This window comes from Lissotriton helveticus, chromosome 4_1 (assembly GCF_964261635.1).
Source record: "Lissotriton helveticus chromosome 4_1, aLisHel1.1, whole genome shotgun sequence".
In the NCBI taxonomy this organism is placed as follows: Eukaryota; Metazoa; Chordata; class Amphibia; order Caudata; family Salamandridae; genus Lissotriton; species Lissotriton helveticus.
The window spans coordinates 268,651,670-268,676,255 of NC_136063.1; the positions used below are offsets into that span (position 1 = coordinate 268,651,670).

Below are 24,586 nucleotides of genomic sequence, written 5' to 3' on the forward strand. Positions count from 1 at the left end.
CAGTTGGGTGACGTGTGGGCCAGCAACCACATGCGCACTTTCCACGATCTGCAGACCCGCTACTCCCGACATTCTTCACACCCTCCACACACACATATCAAACGTCACAACGCTGCCACAATACAGCTCCCCAGAGGCACCAACCATGATGAGAAACCTGGGGAAGGGAGGGGGTCTCACCCATCTGCCGATCTCCCTAACGGTCTGACGAAAGAAGGATAGAGGAGATCCGAGTGTTGCGAGTACGCTCCGCGTCGGCACAAGGTAACTTGTTTGCTATTTGATGAAAGACGGATATTGGGAGATTCGAGTGCTGTTAGAACGCTCTGTGCCAGCACAAGATTGGTTTGCAGCCAACAAGAAATTGTATCCAAAGAGGAAGTCTTAGCCGAACCAACATTACCGCCTCTATATTTGTGTCTTAAATACACATCCAGAAGCTAATACAATCTGCGTCAGAAACTATTCACATCTGCGGACTTAGTCCCATACTGATTAAGGGTTCATCGTCACATTGTAATTTTTAGTCCTGAAGATGTTTTTCAAAATCGAATAAGAAGACCGAAACGTCGTCTATCAAGTCCATCTCTGCAGTTTCAATTGATTTTGCACGTATCCTCTCTATTATTTAAATAGGAGTATTAGGCTTTCATTAATTTTGATTAGACTTGTGTTATTCAAATGTGCATTAGGATAAATCTTTAATTCCTTTGTTCATTTGTCACAATGATTGATTCTTTATGATATGTACCCTTTATTTTACTTTATGTATCAAGATATAAAGATAAAAACTTTTTTGGATAAGAAAACTTTCCCGTGTTGTTGTTAACTTCTCCTTTTTAATATACACATTTGTCAGTGAATTAAGAATTTGGCAATTTGTTGTAGCTTTCAATATTAATTGTACAGACTCCAAATTAAGCTGGACCAGACAAACAATTAGACATATCTACGAAGTCTGAGCTCTGATAAGATACACGAATAAAACCCTTGCAGGTACTTTATTCTTGTTGACCTCCCTAACCAGCAACACTCCGGCCATTCTGGGCCGGCTCAGGAGTCAATGGTAGGGCTGGGTGGGACCCCTTGAGGAAGAAGATTGAAGGGGCGCATTGATGGCACTCAGGCCCGTCGCCACCTCAGCCAGGCTCTGCCTGGTCTAGCTGTACTACCTGCATGCTGCCTACTTGACCCCAAAACGTCTTCATAGCGCTGGCTTGAAACCGACTCCATCCTGTACCCGCTGCGAACAAGGCCTGGCAGACTTCTACCACATGGTTTGGACCTGCCCCCTCCTAACCCAATATTGGGAGACTTTAGAGAGGGAACTCACAGAGGTCCTGGGATGGGAGGTCCCACATAATCCACTGAACTCACTCCTGGGGGTCACAGATGGGTTGGATGGGTCCAAAGCTGACAAGCTCTTCTTTAGCACGACCATGGGGGTGTCCAAAAGAGATATAGCTGCCAACTGGAAAAACCCTATCCCTCCTAGTATAACGAAGTAGCGCAGGGGGCTGGACTGGTGTGCAGCGCAGGGGGCTGGACTGGTGTGCGGCGCAGGAGATATCTCTGTACGAAGCCAGAGGATGTCCGGATAAACATCGCAAAGATAGGGGAAAATGGTTGGGTCAGATAGAAAAGCATGCTTTACTCCATTGATTCTGTATACTGTATGTGGCCTCATGAGATTATGGACTGGAAAGCGTACTAAACTCCAGGGACATAATGTGGCTGTTACCTATCATTGCTGTGATGTGCTGTGTTTTAAATTTTTTTTACTGGTGTTCTCTTGCATAAAAACCAATAAAATTGAATCGCAAAACAAAAAATTGAAAAAGTTTGTGAAGTACTGTTCTCGCACCTACTTTTGCCTACAGTTCCTCCGACCTATGTGGTGTTTCATCGCCTTTCACATAGTCGAAACATCCGCATTTTCTAGTGAATTTAAGTTCAGCTGTTCACACAGATATATGTATTCGGATGTTCAGTTCATGATGTGTTGAGGAGGACGGGGGGGGGGGAGGCACAGCCCTGTGCCTGCTCTTTGTAGGGTTTGGAACAGGATTCCTTCAGACCCTTATTACTGCCCATGCACTGCAACACAATGAAGTTGTGAGAAAGAGTGTAATGCACGGCTGCACCGTAATTGTTCGCCCATCACCATATATAGGAGAAGCGCAGTTGTGGTGGGGAGAGGTGCTTTCCTTAACATGATGTTGTAACCTTACTCTTTTCCCCATTCCCCGTTTCCCCCCTTCCTTTCACTGACCACTTGGTATGATCCGCGCTACATCCTGGAGTGCGGGTTAGAATGTTAAGAGTGAGATTAAGCCGCCAAGCCGGGAGCACTTGTCTTATCTATTTCTAATAAACCTTATCTTGGAACCCTCATCTAGTAGTGATTTATTACTACATTTATGGCGACAAGGACGGGATGCTGAGCCAGGGTCAGTGTGGTGCCTCCCCCCTGGATAGATTTGATGCTTGAGCGGAGGAAAGTTAACAAGGAAGACTCACCCAGTTGATGAATGAAAATTCGGTCTAACGAGTTGCCGGTAATGAGCGTGAGTGAAGGAGTGAAGCTGTCGAGGTCGATGTGAAGCGGACGACTCATGGCAGCAGTGTTCCGCTTCTGGTTTTGAGGGGGCGTCCCTTGGCACCATGCTTAGTCCCCTCCGTGGTTTGTGAGGACTGTCATGCTGTCTGCGAAAAGCAGGGAACTCTCGTGAGAAGAAGACGGAGCAGGTCTTGTTCCGAGCAAACGCAGAGTTGTCGACGGGAAGTTCCGGTCCTGTAAACGTGCATTAGAAGGAGGACCTCGTAGCCTAAACTACTTCCTGTGTGAACTTTGGAGAAAATAAAGAGAGGTGGAAGTATTCCAGGAGGTTCCGAGGGAGTCGCACAAGTCTATGAGGGGAGCCCTTGAAGCTGCGTGAGGTGAAGGGAGCGGAGCGAGGAATGAAGTCACTTCTATAACAACGTGAAAGAAACTGTTTTGAGGTGAGCGCCAAGTGTTCGAGGCATTAGTGAGTGACAGCATTGGGAAGCCATTAACCCCTAACTCCCAGAATTAATGGAGGCGAGTAATTAAAAGTCTCGGAGAATCTGGAAGAATTCTTATATTTATTTGGGAGGAAGATTAACCGTAGGGGACCAAGCTGTACTGCATATTTGCGTTGAGCCTTTGAAACACTAAGAGGAGCGCTGAACGGAACATATTGTGTCGAAGACTTATGAAACTGTACGGTGGCAGTGCATTGTAGCTGTATGAGAAAATATCTGAGGGACAGAAAGTTTAGCGAGCTTTTGTTCCAGTGACTGAAGATTAACCGTGGCAGTACTTTGAGTGACATAATTATCTGAGATTATTGAGGAAGGGAGTAAAGGAAAACTGCGCCAGGGACAGTGGTTGTCGTCTCCCTGGGGTGAATTCATTGCTGTCAAAGAAGAAAGAAATGAAAGTAATATTATTGGAGCCAAGGAGGTGATGTGACATAAGAAGCGACCACCTATCCCTTGTGAAAGCGGAAAACTAAGCACCTCTAGTAGAGTAATCAGACGCAGTTACCCTGTCTCTATCCTCGTGTATTGGCATAAGGAAAACTGTCAAGGAGGTTGGGAATTAAATTCGGGTGTCGTGTCGGGCACCTCGCTTCCGACCAGCCCTTAAGTTTTGAAGGGAGTTGCGGTTCGACTCTAAGGATCAGCGCGCTTCAGACCTAGTTCGTGTGTCTGATTGGGCACAGTTGGCGCAGAGGTGAAGAGCGCGAAGGCGAGGACGACGTTAGGGAGGCGATCGCTTTAAGGGCGGGCGGCTGAATTGGTGAAAGATCGGGACACATGCTGTGCACCGCTCGTCTACTGATGAACAGCTAACGAACTCGGAGCTTGCAACGCGCGGTGTGAGAGGAGTTCTACACTCTGCGAGTACCTCAGCGCGAAGCAGCGCGCATTTCAGTCACGTCTCCTCACATTTCACGAGCCTCTGTCAATACTTACGCAATATAAACAGCACAGTAAATACCATACCTCTCTGAGGAAGAGGGTGGGGCTGAGAGCCGTTATTCTTTTTAAGGGTACGCCATAGCACCATCTACCCCCCTGTCCTCTGTGGTCACTAACCAGATCATCCCACATCAGCAAACCAGCCAGGGTTTATTTTTTTCTTGTCATTTTTCTGAAGGGATATCCTAGCAGTCTTTCTAGAAGCCTTGTCGGAATCCCCTTACCTGTCAAACACTAGTGCTTAATATCCCTGGTGGTACAAGTGGGCAACGTGGTTAATTTTTTTAGTTCGGTGCTCCGCAGTGTCCAGTTTGGGTACCGTGGCGCTGTATTTCTGGGGTGGTGGCATCTTCCTGTGTAATTCTGGTGTATTGCAGCGCACTAAACATGGAGTGGGGCCGAATGTACAATCTCCCTCCACCTGTGCCGTTCATGGAGGAGGTTAATAATAACATTGCAGATTGGAGGGAGTGGAAAGTGTATTTTGAAAACTATTTGTCCGTCTGGGAGGAAGAGGAAGCATCTCTTTCACCGGAAGTAAAGGCGGAAATTTTACTTCACAGCTTAGGTACGGGAGGAAGGAAAATGTATCACAATATGGAGAAGGTATTCATGGAAGGAACTGATAGAAATATTTATGAGAACATATTGAATGTGTGGGATGAATATTATATACAAGCCACGTGTGGAAAGGCACAAAGTGATGAAGGGTTCAAGGAAAGAATGGAGGGCAAAGAGGAAGTTAATGCCAGTAAGATATTTCAGAGATGTACCGTTATTATAGGTGAAATTGAGACAGAAATGATCACAGACTCTGGTTCAAGATATAGTGTGGTAAGCAAGAGTGATTGGGACAGAAAATTTGCAAAAAAATACGGTAATGAATTGAAAGAGGCCAACGTAGTCCTGAAAACGTATGCAGGGAAGGATATACAGGCTATTGGCTACAAAGTCATGGACGTAGTTTATAAAAAAAACAATACGAGGAGTACTATATACATAACGGAAGGTGGTGTCAACATGCTAGGGTGGAGAGATCAACAGAAGTTGAGGATTGCATTGGAGAAAAAAATAAAAGGACACAGGAATGAGCAGGCACGGATTCAAAGCATACAAGATACTAGAGGTGAAACTGTTAATGGTCGCATGCAGCCATCTAAGAGTTATACAGTATTTGAAAGAGCTGCAAGAAAAAAAGAGTGGGGAAAAGAACCTATTAGGGATGAACATAACAAGAGACAAAACGCGTATCAAAGTCAGGTGGAGGAAAGAGAAATACGTAAGAAACTAGAGAGAAAGGACAGTAGGAAACAAAAAGTTGATACAGATGGAAATTTTGAAAGGGAGGTGGAGTGTTTAAATACCACAGCCGAAGAACGAGGATGGCAGATGTATAAGAGTAACCAGTCCAAGTGCAATGAGATGCGGCAAAGAAATGAGTTGGCTGGGTTCAGGACCAAGATGTCAGAGGAGTATGTGGACAATTTTGATCTGGGAAGAGAGAGGGGTGCAAGTTACATTGAGTCAAAAGGAGAGAACAAAGATTTATACATACAAGGGTTCGATTATGGTATGATGGAGAGTGAGAGTAAGAAAACGCAGAGAAACCTAAAAGGATCTCCATTGAAAGTCATGGAAGGGAAAAGGGGTCCATTCTATGATCATTGGAGGGAGCCGAAGTGTAATGGTCCAGAAAACACAGATAAGTTCTTTTATGGCAAGCCCAAGAGGGAACAGGAGGACATACTTATGGCTTATGAGGCTAATGCAAGTGATCGGGGGCTGTTGGAAACCAAATGCTATAAAGGTTGTAATACTGGTTATGGCCAAGGAAATAAGGGCAGAAGAAGGCCTAGTCCAGGCATGGATAAGGACATGGAAAGAGAGGCTTATTTCGTCAGAGGTAGTCTTCGGGGTGTGTCCTGGCCCAAGCTACTGCCTAGGGAAAAGAACAGTACAGCCTTTCTCAATCTTCCGGAAGGGGATGGTAATTCTAGCATGAGGAGTTCGGAATCCAAGGGAGAAATAGACTGTGTGGCAAGCTCAGACATAGGGGAGCCAAGGGTGAAAAGGATGTGATATATATATACATGTGTTCCACTCATGTCAGGATGCCTTAAGCGCAACCCCGTGCATTCATTGAATTGTATTGCCCACACCATAACGGTGCACACCCTCGTTGCACCAGACAGTTACAGTTGTTTAACGTCGGTTGATTTAATCTGATAACTTCACCTACTGCATCCTGAATGTTAAAGAGCATTATCCTGCTTCCTGCAGATACATATGTGGACAGGGGCTACTCATGAAATCCTAACAGGACATGCCTGGTGATCAAATAACTATGTTCCCCAGCCATGTCAATCAAAAACAAACTGTTCATAGCTAATGTATCACAGTTAAGGGTGAAGTCTTTATTGTTCTTTTATTTAGACTATAGCATGGGGTCCTCTGCCTTCGACCCAATGTTGCTGTGCTGTACCAATCTCCCTCTCCCCTTTTCTCCCATCCTTCCCGCACCCCTTGCGTGGAGTCCCCCAGCTCTTCGTTCCCCATTTTCCCTAGTGAGGGAGGTGTGTTGTAACCTTACTCTTTTCCCCATTCCCCGTTTCCCCCCTTCCTTTCACTGACCACTTGGTATGATCCGCGCTACATCCTGGAGTGCGGGTTAGAATGTTAAGAGTGAGATTAAGCCGCCAAGCCGGGAGCACTTGTCTTATCTATTTCTAATAAACCTTATCTTGGAACCCTCATCTAGTAGTGATTTATTACTACACATGACTTGGGAGGATTGATGAAATATGCCACTATGTGTGTTATTATATTGCAAATTGGAGCCAGTTTAATCCGCATGCAGTAACATTTGGCAGCCCATTGCTGACTATAAGCCGGCGAACTCCCACAATAAATGTGAAAGCTTGTGATCGGGAGAGCTGTATTGCCTGAGCGGCGCTACGAACTGTGCAAGGACAAGGCCTGTGCGTCTCCATGCTTGGATGATGGGTTACATCTGCCCTCGTGTTGACACCAAATGAACACACTCCTGTTTTGGTGCCGACCTAGGACGCTGCGGCCACAAGAGGTAATAATTGCCTCTTGCTGGAGCGGAGGCAGCACCAAATTGTAGCAGAGCTATTCTTTAGCCTCCAGTGCATGCCACAATGAAAGCATGCGCAAAGAAAAGGTGTGCAGTTGTGCAGCATTCAGAATGGTGGCCTTAAAGGCTGTGGGGGTCCATAGGGAATGACTTGATGTACCAAAAGTATTAGATGCAACAATTGCCTCGGCCGGAGGTTCTGGAAACGGATGCCTCCAGTACTAACATGGCACACTTCGATTTGCATAAAGTAAGATTTGTAATCTAACTTCAGTAAAGTGGGCTGCAGCCCGACGAACTGCTTCGAAAGGGAGCAGATGACTACCTTTGTCCCAACACGCCCCCAGATGCCGGCAAACAGGGTCTTTGTATTTTCACTTGTCATGGGACTGTCCTTCATACACTCATATTGGATGCAGGTGGCTAATTGCTACCGCGAAGTTTTAATTGAACATACTTAATAGCCTGCAAACGTATTTGCTGGGGGTGGGTGCCAGCAGGTCTAAACATAAATCAAAGCGGAAATGTGTTCACTTCACACTGATATTAGCACGACAGCGTGTGACTATTGATTGGAGGGAAGATTTGGGGAATTGGTGCGTGGCTGTGGCAGTTGCTCACCCAAAATATAACATTTCCACAAGATGACCGCCCACCTTGAACGACGCAGTCTCTAGATACAATATATATACTGTACATGTTACATTCACAGCCCCACTTTGTGGTCAGGTAAATGAAGACCGGTAACTCTGTTATTGAATTATGCCCAAGATGTTGAAGAACCACACCTTAGTTGTGTCCGTAATATGTTTTGCTGTTGATACTGTCTCCTAGAAGGCATTCACCACTTGATCGTATTTTGTGTTATGAAGTACGTTAAATGGACAAGAGGAACACAAATATTTAAATAGACCTTGCCTCATGCCCCCTGCCGGCTTTACCTTGAGAACATTTTCTTCCTAGTGGGCAACATCAACAATATGTCATTCCTTAATGAGGACGTATGAGAGGAAAATCATGTCAGATATTTTGTTTCTGAAATATGGTTTATACCGTCTTCAAGAAAACGTAAATGCTTACAGCTTTAGATGTTGATATAAAGTATAAGTCACGAACTCTACACTCCTATTCTTAAATGTTTTTTTTTTAATCTATCATAACACAAGTAGAGCTACAGGTAACCGCTTCAGAGAGGAAAGCCAAAGAGACTTTTGGATCAAAGTGAGAATACCCCTATTTCTAAAATTGGGAACAGCGCAATCTAATTCTCTTTAAATGTACTCCCATCTTTCCCCCCCTCTCTCTCTCAGATGGACAAACTTGTCTTGAAGTATCATATTAGGGCAAATCAAGTCTAGATGTTATAAATGTATGTTAATCAATACATTGATGACACTTTTTATGATGTAGATATAATGAAAATGTTAAATAAATCTACTAACTCTACCAATGCTGTTTTCTCCGCAAAAACCATTATGGTTTAAACTCTCTTCAGTCTCTGTCAGCTCATTTTTAGGTCTCGGCCAAGCGCGTGAAAGCGCGTTCTCGCCGAGAACCTATTGTCGCCGTGTCTGCTTTCCAGGAGACAATCCTGGCCGTGCGCATCGCCTTAGAGGCGATTTGAAACTGGCACGCGCCGCGCTCGCCGTGGCTGTCTCCTGGGAAGTGCAAACATACACAGGCACACCTCCGCCTGCACGCATGCGCACACACACACGAGCGCACATACACGCACGCACACAGAGACACTCCCACCCCCACCCCCGCCGCACACATACAGAGACACCCCCGCCGTCGCACACATACACACACACACACGGGCGCCCCCCAAGGCCCACTTACCGCCAATCCGGTGTTCTGTCGCCTCCGCGGGGCTCTCCCTCATGCATGGGAGCCCCGCGTCACCACTGCTCCGGACCAGGAACTCCGTGGGCGCTGGCTTCGCGCACAAGACGGAAGTCCCACCCCCACGCTAGGTTTCGTTTTCGAGTGCGCGCGCACATATTGCAGTCATTGGCCATTTTAAGAAGGGCTCGCTCTCCTGTTCAGCAGCTCTGTCGCTCTGCTTTCGTATCTTATCACGGTAAAGTAAAGTAATGTTCAGCACAGATTATATGTATATGTCAGGGGACCTCCACACTGATTGTCGGATCGCAACACACAGGAATTTAAGTTAAATATTATGCCTCTGCCTTTGTAAGCATTTTATTTGGAAAGCAAATCCTGAAATACTGAATGCAGAAAGTGACATTTTATTCCGAATCCAAGTGTAGGATGTCCCTCTGAGATTAGAGACATGATTTCCAATGACAGGAGTTCCTGATTTAATCTTAAAGGTTGCTTTGCTTTGATTAACATTGTTTTAAAGGATGGCTTTAATGCATGTTTGGTTTGTTTTCAAAACTTTTGAATGGTGTGCCCGTGCCCGAGGTGCATCATCAGAGCTGTGTGAATAATAACAGCTGTGAACCCGTGCCGGAGGTGCATCATCAAAGCTGTGTGAATAATAACAGCTGTGAACCCGTGCCTGAGGTGCATCATCAGAGCTGTGTGAATAATAACTCCGTCAGCCCCGTGAGTGAGGTGCATCATCAGAGCTGTGTGAATAATAACAGCTATAAACACGTGCCTGAGGTGCATCATCAGAGCTGTGTGAATAATAACTGCGTCAGCCCCGTGCGTGAGGTGCATCATCAGAGCTGTGTGAATAATAACAGCTGTGAGCCCGTGCGTGAGGTGCATCATCAGAGCTGTGTGAATAATAACAGCTATAAACACGTGCCTGAGGTGCATCATCAGAGCTGTGTGAATAATAACTCCGTCAGCCCCGTGAGTGAGGTGCATCATCAGAGCTGTGTGAATAATAACAGCTATAAACACGTGCCTGAGGTGCATCATCAGAGCTGTGTGAATAATAACTCCGTCAGCCCCGTGAGTGAGGTGCATCATCAGAGCTGTGTGAATAATAACAGCTGTGAGCCCGTGCGTGAGGTGCATCATCAGAGCTGTGTGAATAATAGCTGTCAGCCCCGTGCCTGAGGTGCATCATCTGAGCTGTGTGAATAATAACAGCTGTAAGCCCGTGCCTGAGGTGCATCATCAGAACTGTGTGAATAATAACTGCGTCAGCCCCGTGCGTGAGGTGCATCATCAGAGCTGTGTGAATAATAACAGCTGTGAGCCCGTGCCTGAGGTGCATCATCAGAGCTGTGTGAATAATAACAGCTGTGAGCCCGTGCCTGAGGTGCATCATCAGAGCTGTGTAAATTAAAACTGCGTCAGCCCCGTGCGTGAGGTGCATCATCAGAGCTGTGTGAATAATAACAGCTGTGAACCCGTGCCGGAGGTGCATCATCAGAGCTGTGTGAATAATAACAGCTGTGAACCCGTGCCTAAGGTGCATCATCAGAGCTGTGTAAATAAAAACTGCGTCAGCCCCGTGCCTGAGGTGCATCATCAGAGCAGTGTGAATAATAACTGCGTCAGCCCCGTGCGTGACGTGCATCATCCACATTGCTCAGGTCATCCAAATTCCTACACTCTGTACCACACTGCTTTCAAGAACAGCATACTCTTGCACACATGTCTCTGACTGCTCACCATTTCAAAGTTTGCTAAAAAAGTTATGCAACGCATTGTCATACACAATGCCAATAACTCAAACTTTAATGCTGCGAGACCTATTGCATTGTAAATGCTTGTTGTATCTGTTATACTTCTACATTAAAGCCTGAGATGTACTAACGTCAAGCACTTTTGTTAAAGGCAGTGTGTCATAAACATGACTGCAATAAGTATATTTAAAATACATTTCCTTATTTTCTAAACATAACATCAGTTTTAATGTACCTGCTTGGTTATTGCAATGTGTCAAAATGTGTGTAAAACCAAAAAGCATTAGTGAAAATGTTTTACTATTATGGACATACCTTTTTTAATCTCGGCGTAGTCTGAAGTACTAGAACACCTACACCCAAGCCCTCCTTTTCAGAGAGGGAGTGGTTTAATTTAACATTTTCTTTTAAGTATTGTCCTCTTTTAATAAATGCCTAATACGGTAAATTAAGAAATATTATCTTGTCTTTGTAGGCACTGGATCAGGATAGAACTGCTTTACAAAAAGTGAAAAAATCGGTGAAAGCCATTTACAACTCTGGTCAAGGTAAGTTCTCTCTCATCTAAGTATTTGGCACGCTGTAGATAGCTTCAGAAGATGGTTAGCATCCATGGCATAGATGCAAACACTTCATTTGTATGTCTTTAATTCTCCAGTATTGACTCTTTCATAGATTCAGATGCTTTAATCTTCTCTATCATCAAAGTGAGCGTCCCACTGTAAATATTGAAAGTCATTATAACAAGTGGTATACATGAAAGCATTGTACAACAAAGCTTAAACAAGTGACATTATTAACCAGTTCACTTAATTTTAATAAGAACAAACTTTAGCCAATCAGGAAGCCGCTGCTGAAAGCATTCTTCCTATCAAGGGCCGCCATACCTCAGACTTCATACCTCACATTGTGTGGAGAGAGTTTCCCTGAGCTCTGCTTAGTTTATCGTCTTCAAAGCTGATTTTCTGCAACTCTTTACCTTTATTTGGATCATAAACTGCATACACTTTCATGGTAACCTCTTTTAAGTGTTAATTCTGTCCGAAAAGGAATATCCGAGGCCTTTATAATTCCTGTAGGAAATTCATGCTCTACTCCGAGGACCCTCATAAGCAGTGCCTCTACTGCCATCACCCTATTCATAAACACAAAGATTGCTGTTGCTATCTCACTTTTTAGGTCTCGCACCTGCGACACAGGGCGAAGCCCTGTCGCAGCACGAGACCTATAGTCGGCGGCTCTGCTTTCAAGGAGACAAGAGATGGGCACGCGCAGCATGCCTGAATCGGATCAGGTCGCGCGCGCGTTCACCATCTCCTGTCTCCCTTGAAAGCCTCATGCATTTCTCGCATACACACACAGCCACACCCCCCCTGCTTTCGCTACGCACACGCACACACACACACACACACACAAGCGCACACATAGAGAGGCACACACACACGAGCGCACACACCGAGACACATGCACGCACACACACACGCGCACACACACACACACACACATACAGAGACACACACCACGCCCCCCGCCACCCCTCCTGCTGCCGCCCCCCGCCACCCCTCCTGCTGCCGCCCCCCCACCCCCCTCCCAGGACAACTAAGCCCCACTCACTGCATCGGCGCCACTCCGGACTTCTGCAGCCTCCGCAGGGCTCTCCCTCGGGCATGGGAGCCCCGCGTCACCACTGCTCCTCTGGTTATTCTTTCTCTTTCCTAGGGCGGGTGCTGGTCGTTCCAGGCTTTACACGTCCTCTTTCTCTGTTCATAGAGGTGCCGATTGCGTCATCAGTCCGCTATTTGAGCACGTGACACAAACGGAGGAGGTAGGGCTACTCTATCGAGCCGCTATTTGAACACGTGACCTGGCGGGCGTGGTATTGCATTGAGTGACAGTTACAGAGGGTCGCGCGCACCCCCTATTCACACAATTCGAGTGGAGCGAGACCGGCGGCATCAGAAGCTGCGACCGGAGTGAGAGGCCGACCGGGGCCCGAACCGCCTGCCATGGAGCCCACCCTGAGGAAGCTGAAGAGCCCACCCTGAGGAAGCTGAAGAGGAGGTGGCCGTCATCACAATTCTAATGCCCCCGGCCGAGGCGAGCTAGTTGAGGATGAATGCTATCCAGACTCCGCGGGGCGCTCGCCAACGAGTAGAAAGGTGGGACAGGGTGGGGGGTCGCAGTCTTTTCAGGGCAATGTGGCAGAGGGCAGGCCTTGATACTGGTAGGCTGGCGCAGAAAAAGAGCGGTGTGGGGGAGTAGGTAACAATGGCTATAGAGTATAATGGAGGGGTACTCCAGGGAATATGATTGTGGATGGACAGAGAGAATGGGAGATGCGTCTCGGCCTGAGAGGTTAGAGGCACCGGGGCGGCTGAGGAGAGCAGACCTTGAGTGGCGAAAGGCGGTGCTGCATAGAGAACTAGCGCGAGATTAAATAAAGGAACTCTTATGCCACTGGTGTAGCGCTTGTGATGCTAAAGGGTTGCCTCGAAACGCTCAGTATGACAGAGCATAGACAAAGACGTAGGACTGCAATTTGCCCGCCATTATTGTCACATAACACAATAACAAAACCTACTGGTTTAGGACTTCCAATGACGTATGGATATGGTTACCAGATAAGAACACAAAAGCGCCAGTTCATGATCTTTCTTTTAGATACTTCTATAATCTGCTAGTTTAGTCCAGTTGGTTTTAAGTATGAGCAAACTAAGTTTGGCTGTAACATTTGCAGTAGTTACACCGCTAAACGTATTAGCATATCGTAAGCTAGCAAAACTGTTCCAGCATGTGTGTGCGCTACAGTTTCATATTTGAATAGTGCTTTTCTTAACATTAGAATGGACTAGCTTTGGGCAAACCTGGGAGTCATGGCATATCACTGCAGAAACCCGGTTAATTTTAATTTTGTCTGTCCCGCACTTGGCTTTGATCTGCTGACTGTTTCAATAGCACACATTTGGAGTGAAACTTTGTAGAGTAATAACTTTTTGATTAGTAAAACGCAACTAGAGGGATAGTGGTGGAAAGTGCGAATAGTGCCGTGCTGCTCTGTCCCTTTCAACCCAAAACATGTATTTTATTTATGACGATATGACTGGCCTGCTGTCCAATATATGACTTTTCCCATTCCCCTTGTGTCCCTCTATCTATCTATCACACTCACTCTATCGCATCATCACAGCATCACTCAGCACCACCACAGAATCACTCAGCACCACCACAGAATCACTCAGGGGCACCACAGAATCACTCAGGGGCACCACAGAATCACTCGGGGGCACCACAACATCACTCGGGGGCACCACAACATCACTATGCGCTACCACAGCATGACTGAACGCCACATCATCACTCGTCGCCACCACAACATCAATCCGCGCCACCACAGCATCAATCTGTGCAACCATTCAACAACAACTGGTTCAATTATGTTTTCTCAATGTTTCAAGCTTTATTACAAATGTCACAAAAAGATGTTAATATTTCACCTCTGTTCTTGGATTTTCATCACAATAAAATACACTAAACTTAATCTTCACAAAAGTTATTTACAGTCAGTCAGTCAAAAGCTTTTATTTCGGTTAAAAACCATAAAATGACAATTTACAATTTCAAGGTCTAGTTAAAAAGAAAACAAGTTTAAAACCATTTAAAAAAAAGTCAGAGTAAGACTGAGTCATAAAATATACAATGTACAAGGGGATATTTAAAACGGCGCAATACAATGCACCCATCTCAAGGATACAAATGTAAAATATTAGAGAGGGCCTCACAAAATGGGTACCTCTGCCATGAACATCGGAAGAACCCTTAGCTATTGGAATGTGGTTTTATACTTCCTTTGAGAATTGCACATCTAGTGTACCACATGGATGTAAGAACCCTTGAGGTTGCGAACACAGCCAAGGCGGTGGTGTCCGTTCTTAGTATCCTCAACACTACCCTAAAGTCTCTGAGACCCCTGGACCTGCAATACTGGGCTATCCATTTGGCCCTCGCACCGCGGTACGAAGGGCAGAAGAGCAGAACGTGCTGATCTGTCTCCTCTGCCACCCCGCACCCGGGACAGGTACTCACTGTTTGTGCGCTCCCAGTCCATTTGTGGGTGAATCCCCTAAGCGGCAGTGAGCCGTGCCTAAATTGAATGTATAACTTCTTGGCCAGCGAGGGCTGGATGTCGTCCAAGAATTTCTCGAATTTTGGGAGTACCTTAAAATCAAGAAAGAACTCGGTCATCCTACCCATGGAAAAGTTTGTACGTACACTGGCGAGGCGATGTTGGTTTAGGGCCAAACTCAGGGATTTTTTTGAAATCAGAGTACATGCCACCTCAGGAGATGACCACAGATCCCCCATTCCAAGAGCTAGAGCAAGCTGTTTAATATAGCTCAGCCATGGGATCTTTCTCACTCCACTTCCTGACAGGAGGTCGCGCAGATCCTCTCTGAAGCTCTCTAGTTCTGGAGTGGACCAGAGCCGTCTCCAGTATAGCAATGGGCGGTTCGAGATGATATCCTGTATAGGGACTAGTCCCAAGTCAAACCTTAAAGGGGTTAGTGGAGTGCTACTTGGGAGTCGTAGGATCCGTCTCATGAAGTTGTTCTCCGTAAGGGAAAGTGGGCGAGTGTTGGTATGTCGCCAAAGGTCCGAGCCATAGGTCGCGCCCCCACGTGCCTGTACTTTATATATTTCGATCGGAGGACCCACTAGTTTCTGAGATGTTTTATTAAAAACTTTTAGGATACCTCCCGACGATTGAGCTAATTTCAGGTTTGCCCTAGCTACATGTGAAGACCCGTCCATTTCATCATTGAGGGTAACCCCCAGATAGTCGAATGTGGACACTCGGTCCAGGGTCAGTCCATTCATATGTGGATGGGGGCAGTTAGATTTTTTTTGGGGGTTGAACACTATGTACTTGGTTTTAGATACATTGATCTTCAGATCCCTCATCCTGCAGAAGCCACAAAAGGCCTCCAATGTTCGCTGGATACCCCCGAAAGATTTTGATAAAAGGAGGGTATCGTCAGCGAACATTAATGCCGGGATTTTCCGCCCTGCCAAGGATGGGGAATCCAGGTCCCTAGCCCCCATTAGGTGTGTGATCAGCCAATTGAGATATAAGGAGAAGAGCGTAGGGGCTAGAACGCATCCCTGCCTCACGCCTTTATCAACAGGGAACGGGGCCGTCAGCTCCCCACCTTTTCCGAACCTGACCCGGGCGTTATTTACAGAAGTTAAAGCTATTGCCATGATAAATTACAATACTTTTATTTAGGTATTAATTATTTAAAAAAATTAAAATCCATTGTTATTTGTAATATCAATACATCTAAGTCATGTAAATACAACACATATTGCATTACAAATGCTATAGGTGTCACATTTGCGAAAGTTAAAACTATTAGCATTGTAAATGACAAAGCCATTCATTTCACTATTTTCAAAACCAACACGTAAATAAAATATTTGTCATTTACAATACCAATAGCTCAAACTTTCCTAATGCGAGACCTATTGCATTGCAAATGCTTGTTCTACAAAGTCTCTAAAAGATCGAGTGGCAGTCTTTTGATTTGGCTACAGAAGATGAAGGCAAAGGACAACTCATACTCTGGAGATAAAGATGAGGGAACATCCTGTCATGGGAAGACTCAAAGAAAACTTCCTGATGAAGAGTAATTTGTCAGGAGCACTCCAGACAAATCTACAAGAGCAAGTAAAGGAAACACTCAGTCTTGTCTCGGAGCTAGAAAAACCTATGAAAAACAAGGACTCTTCTTCTTCAAAAAGCCTTAAAAAATCCAGGTCTGGGTCTTCCACGCCTTCATGGAAGGTACCCCTAGCTCTGACAAAAAACTTTGGACATCCCCCTCATCGATGAGCATGCGTCTTAAAGAAAAAACATTGACAGGACCTCCGTTGATGTTGTCAGCAACGAAGTTGGCAGCGTCGTCGTCACAAACATCCACAAAAACATTGGAGTCTTTGACTATACTATCTACGGATCCATCAAAGTTGATGACAACACCATCATCATTGGTGGATGCACAGTCTGAGCCCACAACCTCTTTAGTAAGGAAAACATTAGACTATCAACTGGCCTGTTGATGAACGAAATGCACATTACTTTCATCACTGAGAAAGGTATACCTGTTCCTATTCTGCCAGACCAATTTTCTCCTAGTATGGTTGTCGCTCCTCACCCACCTGCACACTTATTGGATATGATGACGAGGGTCCATTTTAGCTGAGCTAACAGCCATACGGAACTGATGAAGATAACTAGTATATGGAAGGAGAATTTTCTTTCCAAGAACAACTGGAAACATATCCAAATACATTTGTAGGGCAGTACTCTTACAACCCATTCGACAGGATCAGAACCAAGGACTAATGATGCAAGTCTCAACAGGTTTAGTAATGAACCTCTGCCAGATGTCAGACGAGAGATTCCCAAAATCAGTAATCCTCCGCTACCTCCACAAATGACTCTTGCTTGTCAATGCACTGCATCTCCTCATGTACTGTGTTTATTCCATTCTTTAATGAGCTCATTCTGATTAGGAACCAGAAGAGGGTGAGATTCACCGCCGAATGCTTCACCAGAGTAGGATGACAATCTAGCACCGCTCTCCGCTCCGCCTTCTCCAACAGCTGCTAGCTCCTCTCTGGATTATATTGGAAGGTGTGATGCTCTTTTGAAGAGAGCCTCCTAAGAGGTTTAATCTTCATTGTTCAATAAAGCAAACAACAGACTGCTTTCTATACAATCACTTAAATCTGTCAAGACAATATCCATAATAAACCACAAATGTGCAGACAGTTTGAAAATCCTGAAAAATCCAGTAATGGTTGATGCCATTGTGCCATGCGTGGATAAGAAATACAAGACAGTAGAAGACTCTCGGGCCTTCCTTTTCGGGTACCCTGGTCCAGATGCAGTCATCCTGCAGGTTGCCCAGAAGTGTTCAAGAAACCTTTCACACCATGTTCCACTCCACCTGTCAAGGAGCAAATCTAGAGCTTTTATCAAAAGATCAGAAATTAAGCTTGAACAATTTTTCAGGGAGGCGAAAGAACCTCTGCCGAAATCATAGATATAGCCACGGATATAACAGCTTTTGACAACTTACTGGCACAGCCGTTTTGGGAAGGCAAGGATTGCTCAGGGCAACATCCTTTCGACTGGAAGTTCAGACAAAAATATTGGACAAACCCTTTGATGGAGAGGCCTTATTTGGAAATCCATGTTTGCAACGCTCTCGGATACAGAGACTGCAAGGTCTTTAGGGGTTTCCCATCAGCACCACTACCTATCTCTTTGTAATGCTAGAGGAAGAGGCCAATTCTCTTACAAAGGAAACTTTCAAACATACAGCTTTCACCCTTTCCCGCTATCTCTGCAGGACTATTGCCCGCAGTACTCTCAACAACATTACAGACCACCGTCAGCTGCAGCCTACTCAAACCTCAATGCAGATTGCACCGAAAAGATCCACTGCTCCAACAAGGGACAGGGCTCATCCATACACATGGTTACATATTTCAGGCATTGGGCAGCCCCGCCTCAGCAACAGTTGGGCAACTGGATAATCTATTGCCACAATTTATTTTTTTTACTTTTTTTTTTAAACTTTGTTTATTGGTGGTTTTGTAACAAAAGAGAACAAGACAATACACACAGTACGACATCACAGTGGCTGGGGTACAAGATTCACGGACTCTCATCCAAGTGGAATACTGAATCACAGCAGAGTATAGCACATCGAGGCGTCCAGAGCATCAACAGTGCGACAGCAGGCAAAGTTCATACCATGATCAGAGGCAGTACAGTGGTGTTCATACACAGGGCATAAGCAAAAGGATCAGGTACATTACATCAAGGGGTTGACAGATGCATGGAAACACACATGTGCAAAAATAGGAATAGTTAATAGCGGAGCGGTAGGGAAGCATAGTAATACATGCATTCGTAAGGCAGCACAATAGTAATAATAGCATAGACAATACAGAATCATTAGGTGACTGAAGTACACTAAACCAGGTAACCATTACCGTCCCCAGTGGGGTACCCCTAAGGCTCGTCATCACGAGCCGCCTGGGCTTGAAGATAGGTAACCAGGGGCTGCCAAATGTCACTCGGCCTGCTAGACAGTGGGAGCAGGTCAGCAAAAGTCGTGTGTTGGTCCTGACTATATGTCATATCAGCAAGCCATTCTTTGAATTTGGGGGCCCTGCCACGTCCCCATCTGCATGCTACGCGCCTTTTTGCCAGGAGGAGCGCGACATCTACAAACTTTCTGCATTGTGATGGAATTTGCGGTGTGTGTCCCAACAGCATTAGTAGTGGGTCCGGTGGTATGGATGACCCGATCATGGATGTTAGGGCAGCATGGACCTGTTGCCAATAGATCTGTATGGAGGGGCATTCCCAGGCAAGATGCAGGAAATCGGCATGTTCTGCGTGGCAGCGGTCGCAGCGGTCTGTGTCAGATAATTGAAATTTATATTTTTTTACGGGGGTATAATACAAGCGCTGTAGGTATTTATAATGAATGAGTTTGAGCCTACTGCTCGCCGATATACGAGCCGTAAGAGTACAGCAGTACATCCATTGATCATCAGTGATATCAATAGCTAGTTCGGTAGCCCAGCGCGTCCTCGCTGAGGCCATCGGCAACGGGAAACTCGCTCTTATGTGACGGTACATTCCCGAGACCAAATGAGCGCCATCACGTGAGCTCAGCAGGAAGTGAAGCGGGGGCGTAATGGCAGGCTCTGTGGGGTAGTCAGGAAGTATAGCGCGCATGCCCTGGCGAAGTCGCAAATAGTAAAATACCTCGAGGGGGTACGGGCATGCTCATTGAAGAAAGCATCAGCAGATTTAAAGCAACCCGCAGCGAAAAGGTCACCCTAGCAAGTAATCTTCAGGGCCGCACACAACCTCTGAAAGCCTTTCTCCTGCAGGAGGGCAAGCTCGGGATGATATGTCAGTGGCAGTAGGGGAGAATATAATAGTTCGCAGTGCAGCTTTTTAGCCAGTCGACGCCACGCATCAACTGTACATGTGACCGCCGTATGAGGTGTCGTTATGGCTGAGGGCTGACAGTGCAGTAGGCCCTTCAAGGGCAGGGGGTTGGCAATCCAGTCCTCCACTGCCAACTGAGGCATAAAGGGAGTAGGGAGAAGCCAGTGGTACGCATAGTGCGCCTGCGCGCATAGATAATAGACTTCGAAATCCGGGAGGTCAAACCCCCCTTTATCATACGGTAGGATCAGCATTGACCATTTAAGCCGCGGGCCTTTGCCTCCCCAGAAAAGGCGGCAGAGTTCTGATCTTAGTGTTTTGAAGAAATAGGCTCCCGGGTTAAAGGGGATATTGAGAAAAAGATAGAGAAAGCGCGGGAGCACAACCATTTTGATAAGAGACGCTCTCCCTGCCATGGAAATGGGTAGAGAAATCCAGCGATCCACAAGGGCAGTAAGTTTGGTCACAGCCACGCCATAATTGGAGCGGAGAATCTCATCCTTGTCACGTGAGATCTGTATGCCCAGATACCGAAGGTCAGACCTGCACCACTCCAGGGGGTAATCTAGGGGAAAGTCGGGTACGGCATCTGTGAGCGGGAAAAACTGGGATTTTGTCCAGTTGATCTGCACCCCCGACATTCTTCCAAAGACCACAAATTCCCGGAGCAGGGGGTTCAGGTTGTGCACTGGGTCCTTAACGAACAAAGTCATATCATCTGCATATAAGGACACATCAATCTGGCGCTGGAAACAGCGAATCGCACCCTTGCCATGGAGCTGGCGGAGCCGGCACGCAAGGGGTTCAATGGCAATCGCGAATAACGGGGGACAGTGGGCACCCCTGCCGGGTGCCCCTGGAGATGTCAAGTGGCGTGGAGAGATGTCCGTTGATCAGGACCCTCGCGGCGGGTTGAGTATATAGTAATCGGACCCAGGAGATGAAGATGGCAGGGAACCCCATGCGGGCCAAGACGGTGAACAAATAGGGCCATTCAACAGAGTCGAACACTTTTGAGGCGTCTAAAAAGATCACCGCAACAGGGAGGTCAGGGTGAATTGTATGAAGCAGGGAGAAAAGAGTACGCAGATTATGTGAGGTGGAGCGGCCCGGGACAAAGCCAGATTGGTCGGGTAAAACTATCCGGGTCATAAGGAGTGACAACCTAGTGGCTAGGACTTTGGCCCGAATTTTAACATCACAATTCAGGAGTGACAGGGGGCGATACGAATCACAGGATGAGGGATTTTTGCCGGGTTTCAATAAGGAAGTGATAACGACTTCGCGCATGGAGCAAGGGAGGACGCCGTCCTCGAAGGATTCCACGAACACCTCTCGGAGGACCGGGGCCATGACATCTATATAGGTCTTGTAGAATTCGGTGGGAAGACCGTCCAGTCCGGGCGCCTTCCCGTTACTAAGCGACATAATGGCATCCCTAATTTCTTCCAGTTCGAAAGGAGCGGCAAGGAATTGCCTGTCAACATCGCTCAACCAGCATAAGGCCAGCTCACTTAGAAAGTCGTCGTAGTGCATATCAGGAGTAGTGACTGTGGTATATAGCGTGCGATAGTGGGAAACAAAGGCATCCAACAATTCATCTGAATCCCTGACAGTGTGACCTTGGCGATTAACCACTTCAATGATAGTGTTGTCTACGCGCGGCGATCTGGTCAGTATAGCTAGCGCCTTGCCGGGCCTATCCCCCTCACAATATTTCCTCGCCTGCCAGTGTTTACTCCTAAACCTAGTCTCCCTGTTTGCTTCTTCTTCATAGTGTGTAAGCTTATCCCTGAACTCAGCATGAGCGGCAGTGCTATCGCCCTCCACCATCCGCGCCTACAATGCCCGTAGCTCATCCTCGAGCTTCCGGATCGTACGCTGTATGTCGCGCAATACCCCAAAGCTCTTAGACATGCAGTGGCCCCTGATAGTGACCTTAAATGCCTCCCAAATAGTTTCGACAGATGCGACAGAACCCTTGTTCCTTGGGAAGAAAGCAGTGATCTCATCCTCCAACTCAACACGGAAGACCTCGTCCAGCAAGGCCGCCGGTTGCAGGCGCCAACGTGGTCTAGAGCAATCCCAGCCGGGAATCAACAAAGACAGCAGAACCGGGCTGTGGTCCGAATAAGTTCTAGGAAGGTGTGTCACATTAGTCACCCCAGGTAGCAGTGCTCGGGTCAGAAAAAAATAATCTAGGCGCGCCCATGTACCAGTCTGTGATGTAAAATGGGTGCCCTCCATGCAGCCAGGGTGTAGCTGTCGCCAGGCGTCCAATAGGTTACCCTCCGAGAGCACACCCGCCAACGCCTCCCTTGATCTAGGCTTGTAAATGGTCGCGCCATCAGCTCTATCTAATGGAGGCACTAACGCTATGTTGAAATCACCCCCCCAAATGATATGGCGGGACCCCACATCTAATATTTTACCCCACAGTGTGGTAAAAAAACAAGGCACATCAAGATTAGGGGCATAGCAGTTAACCAGTGTGACTGTATCACGGCCTAGCCGCCCCCAGAGTAACACAAAGCGGCCATCCAGGTCCGCCAGCTCACCACATACCTGAAAAGGAACATTACGTTTGACCAGGATGACAACACCCCGTGCATATGAAGAATATGACGAAAATCACCGAGTAGCGGCCCATTTACAGCCAAAAGTAGGGCTCCCCTGTGGAGCTAAGTGCGTTTCCTGTAACATAGCGATTTGTACCTGTTGGCGATCTAAATATGTAATAACATTTCTGCATTTTTTGGCATCGTTGAGCCCTCGGACGTTCCAAGACAAGCATTTCAATTGTACAGTAGATCCAGAACTAGCCATAACCCGGACATGAACTGACTAAAACATTTTTCCACTGCAGAGTCCAAAGCTGCAGCATCTTATGTATGAAATCACAGAATGCTACCACCAGCCAGCCAAATGTCGACTTCAACAAACTAGACATTTCCGTAACAGGTCCCAGCCCCCCACCCACTACTGCATCCCAATCATGCCAGCAGCCATTCAGTCCCTCATCCACCCACCTCCCATTCCCCAGAAACTCCCACAACTTGACTAGAACAGCAGGGTACTCCCGTAGGGGGAACATCAGCAAAGGCGCACAGCCACCCCCCTTCCCAATAGCCTCACATTCGGTACCGTCCATGGTTGAGGCAGGGATAGCGGGGGCGGTTCCTACATATCTCGCACCATTAGGGGGCTCAGTGAGGCTCAACTCTCAGTATATACATCAACGCCAATGTAAGCAGCAGGTGCAAGTCAATGACAACAAGGTAGTCCCAAGACTGATACTTGCGGGGAGGGCAGAGTTCGTCAACCTTCATTGACCACCGGGGGCAGCTCCTCCTCGGGGTCCTCATGACCCTCTCGTCGATCTCTCTGTGCCCTGCGATGCTGTTTCAGATAATCCTCAGCTTTACTCGGATCTGTGAAAAATCGTTGCTTACCCTGGTGTGTCACCCTCAGCCTTGCTGGATATAACAGAGCATAATCTATCTGAGCCTCTCAGCTTTTTCTTGACAGCCAAGAACTTCCGCCTTTCCTCCTGCACAATGGGGTGAAATCGGGATAGATAGAAAAAGCAACGCCATTATAGTTCAGGGTACGTTTGGCTCTGGCAGCTCTTAAGGCAACATCCCGGTCATGATAATTCAACAGTTTGGCAATGATAGGCCTTGGTGGCAACCCAGGCTGTGGCACAGGATCCAGGGATCTATGTGCTCTTTCCACAATGAACTGAGGCGAGAAGGCATCCTCCCCTATGGACGCCCGGAGGAGTGACTCGACGTATATTTCCATTCTTCCAGTGGCTGTGGACTCCGGAATACCCGTGACGCGGATGTTATTGCGTCGGCTACGGGCTTCCAAGTCCTCGTTCTTGGCTGCTATGACCCTGAGAAGGTTATCCATACGAGCAAGTCGGGAGGTGTGGGTAGCAGTGAGGTCATCGTTGTCCGATATACGTTGCTCCGTCGCGGTTATTCTCTCCTCGTGTTGGTCAACCTTGTGAACCAGTGCGTCCAGGCGGGAGGAAATCCTGTCCACCTTCTCTACCACAGTGGCAAAGCCTTGGCGCATTTCTTGGAACAGGCCCTGGAGATCAGAAGCAGTCGGGGGGGAGGGCGCAGCAGCAGGGTCCGCGCCGCTAGGCCCAGGATCCATCACGTTCGACTTTGTTCCCTTTTTGGCGCTCTCAAAGCTGAGCTTCGCTTGTCTGTGCTCTGGGCGCACCATCGTGCCCCTGCGCCTCTCTTGCGCCACCGTTATAGGATCTAACCAGGAAGGGTAAGGCCGCAATGTGATCAGGCAGGTCAGTCAATTCCAGGCCCGAGAACCAAATGCCGTCGTAACTGGTCGGCCAGGCTAGGGCCACAGGCCGGATGATGCGGAGGGGAGGTGAGGAACAGTAGTACCAATGGTGCCTGCTTACTGCACACAGGTCGGATAACCCCAGGCCAGTCAATGCACCTCCAGGACCTCCAGCAGACCGTAAGCACTGTGCAGCAATCCCCCAGTTCAACCCGGATCACGTATATGGGCAGGCCAGGCCGCTGGGAGGGCCGAGCTCCAACAAAGAGCGGTAGGGGTGGGACAGCACGCCTCTCGGGGAGCAGAGGCAACACCGCCGCCGGGGCGCCCGCACGTGATAGTGAAGTCCGCTATGAACTGTCAGCGTTAGCAAGTCAATGCCCAAAGTATAGCCAGTTACTCACTGCGCAGCATGGAAGGCCATATAGACAGCGGGAGCTCAGCAGGGGCAGGGCACCTCAGACCTGCCGTGGTCGGAGGCCGCCATGACTGGGTGGTCGGTCCCGCCGTGTATCG

General features: G+C 47.3%; 1 protein-coding gene across 3 annotated transcripts in view; it reads left to right on the plus strand.

Moving 5' to 3' along the window:
- ASAP1 (ArfGAP with SH3 domain, ankyrin repeat and PH domain 1) overlaps positions 1 to 24,586 on the plus strand; it is a 2,040,747-nt gene that overhangs the window by 457,144 nt on the left and 1,559,017 nt on the right. For all 3 annotated transcript variants that reach the window (XM_078686749.1, XM_078686753.1, XM_078686750.1), the window contains one exon: positions 11,195 to 11,267. In XM_078686749.1, coding sequence (XP_078542875.1) covers positions 11,195 to 11,267 — 73 coding nt within the window. The remainder of the gene's footprint in view (positions 1 to 11,194; positions 11,268 to 24,586) is intronic.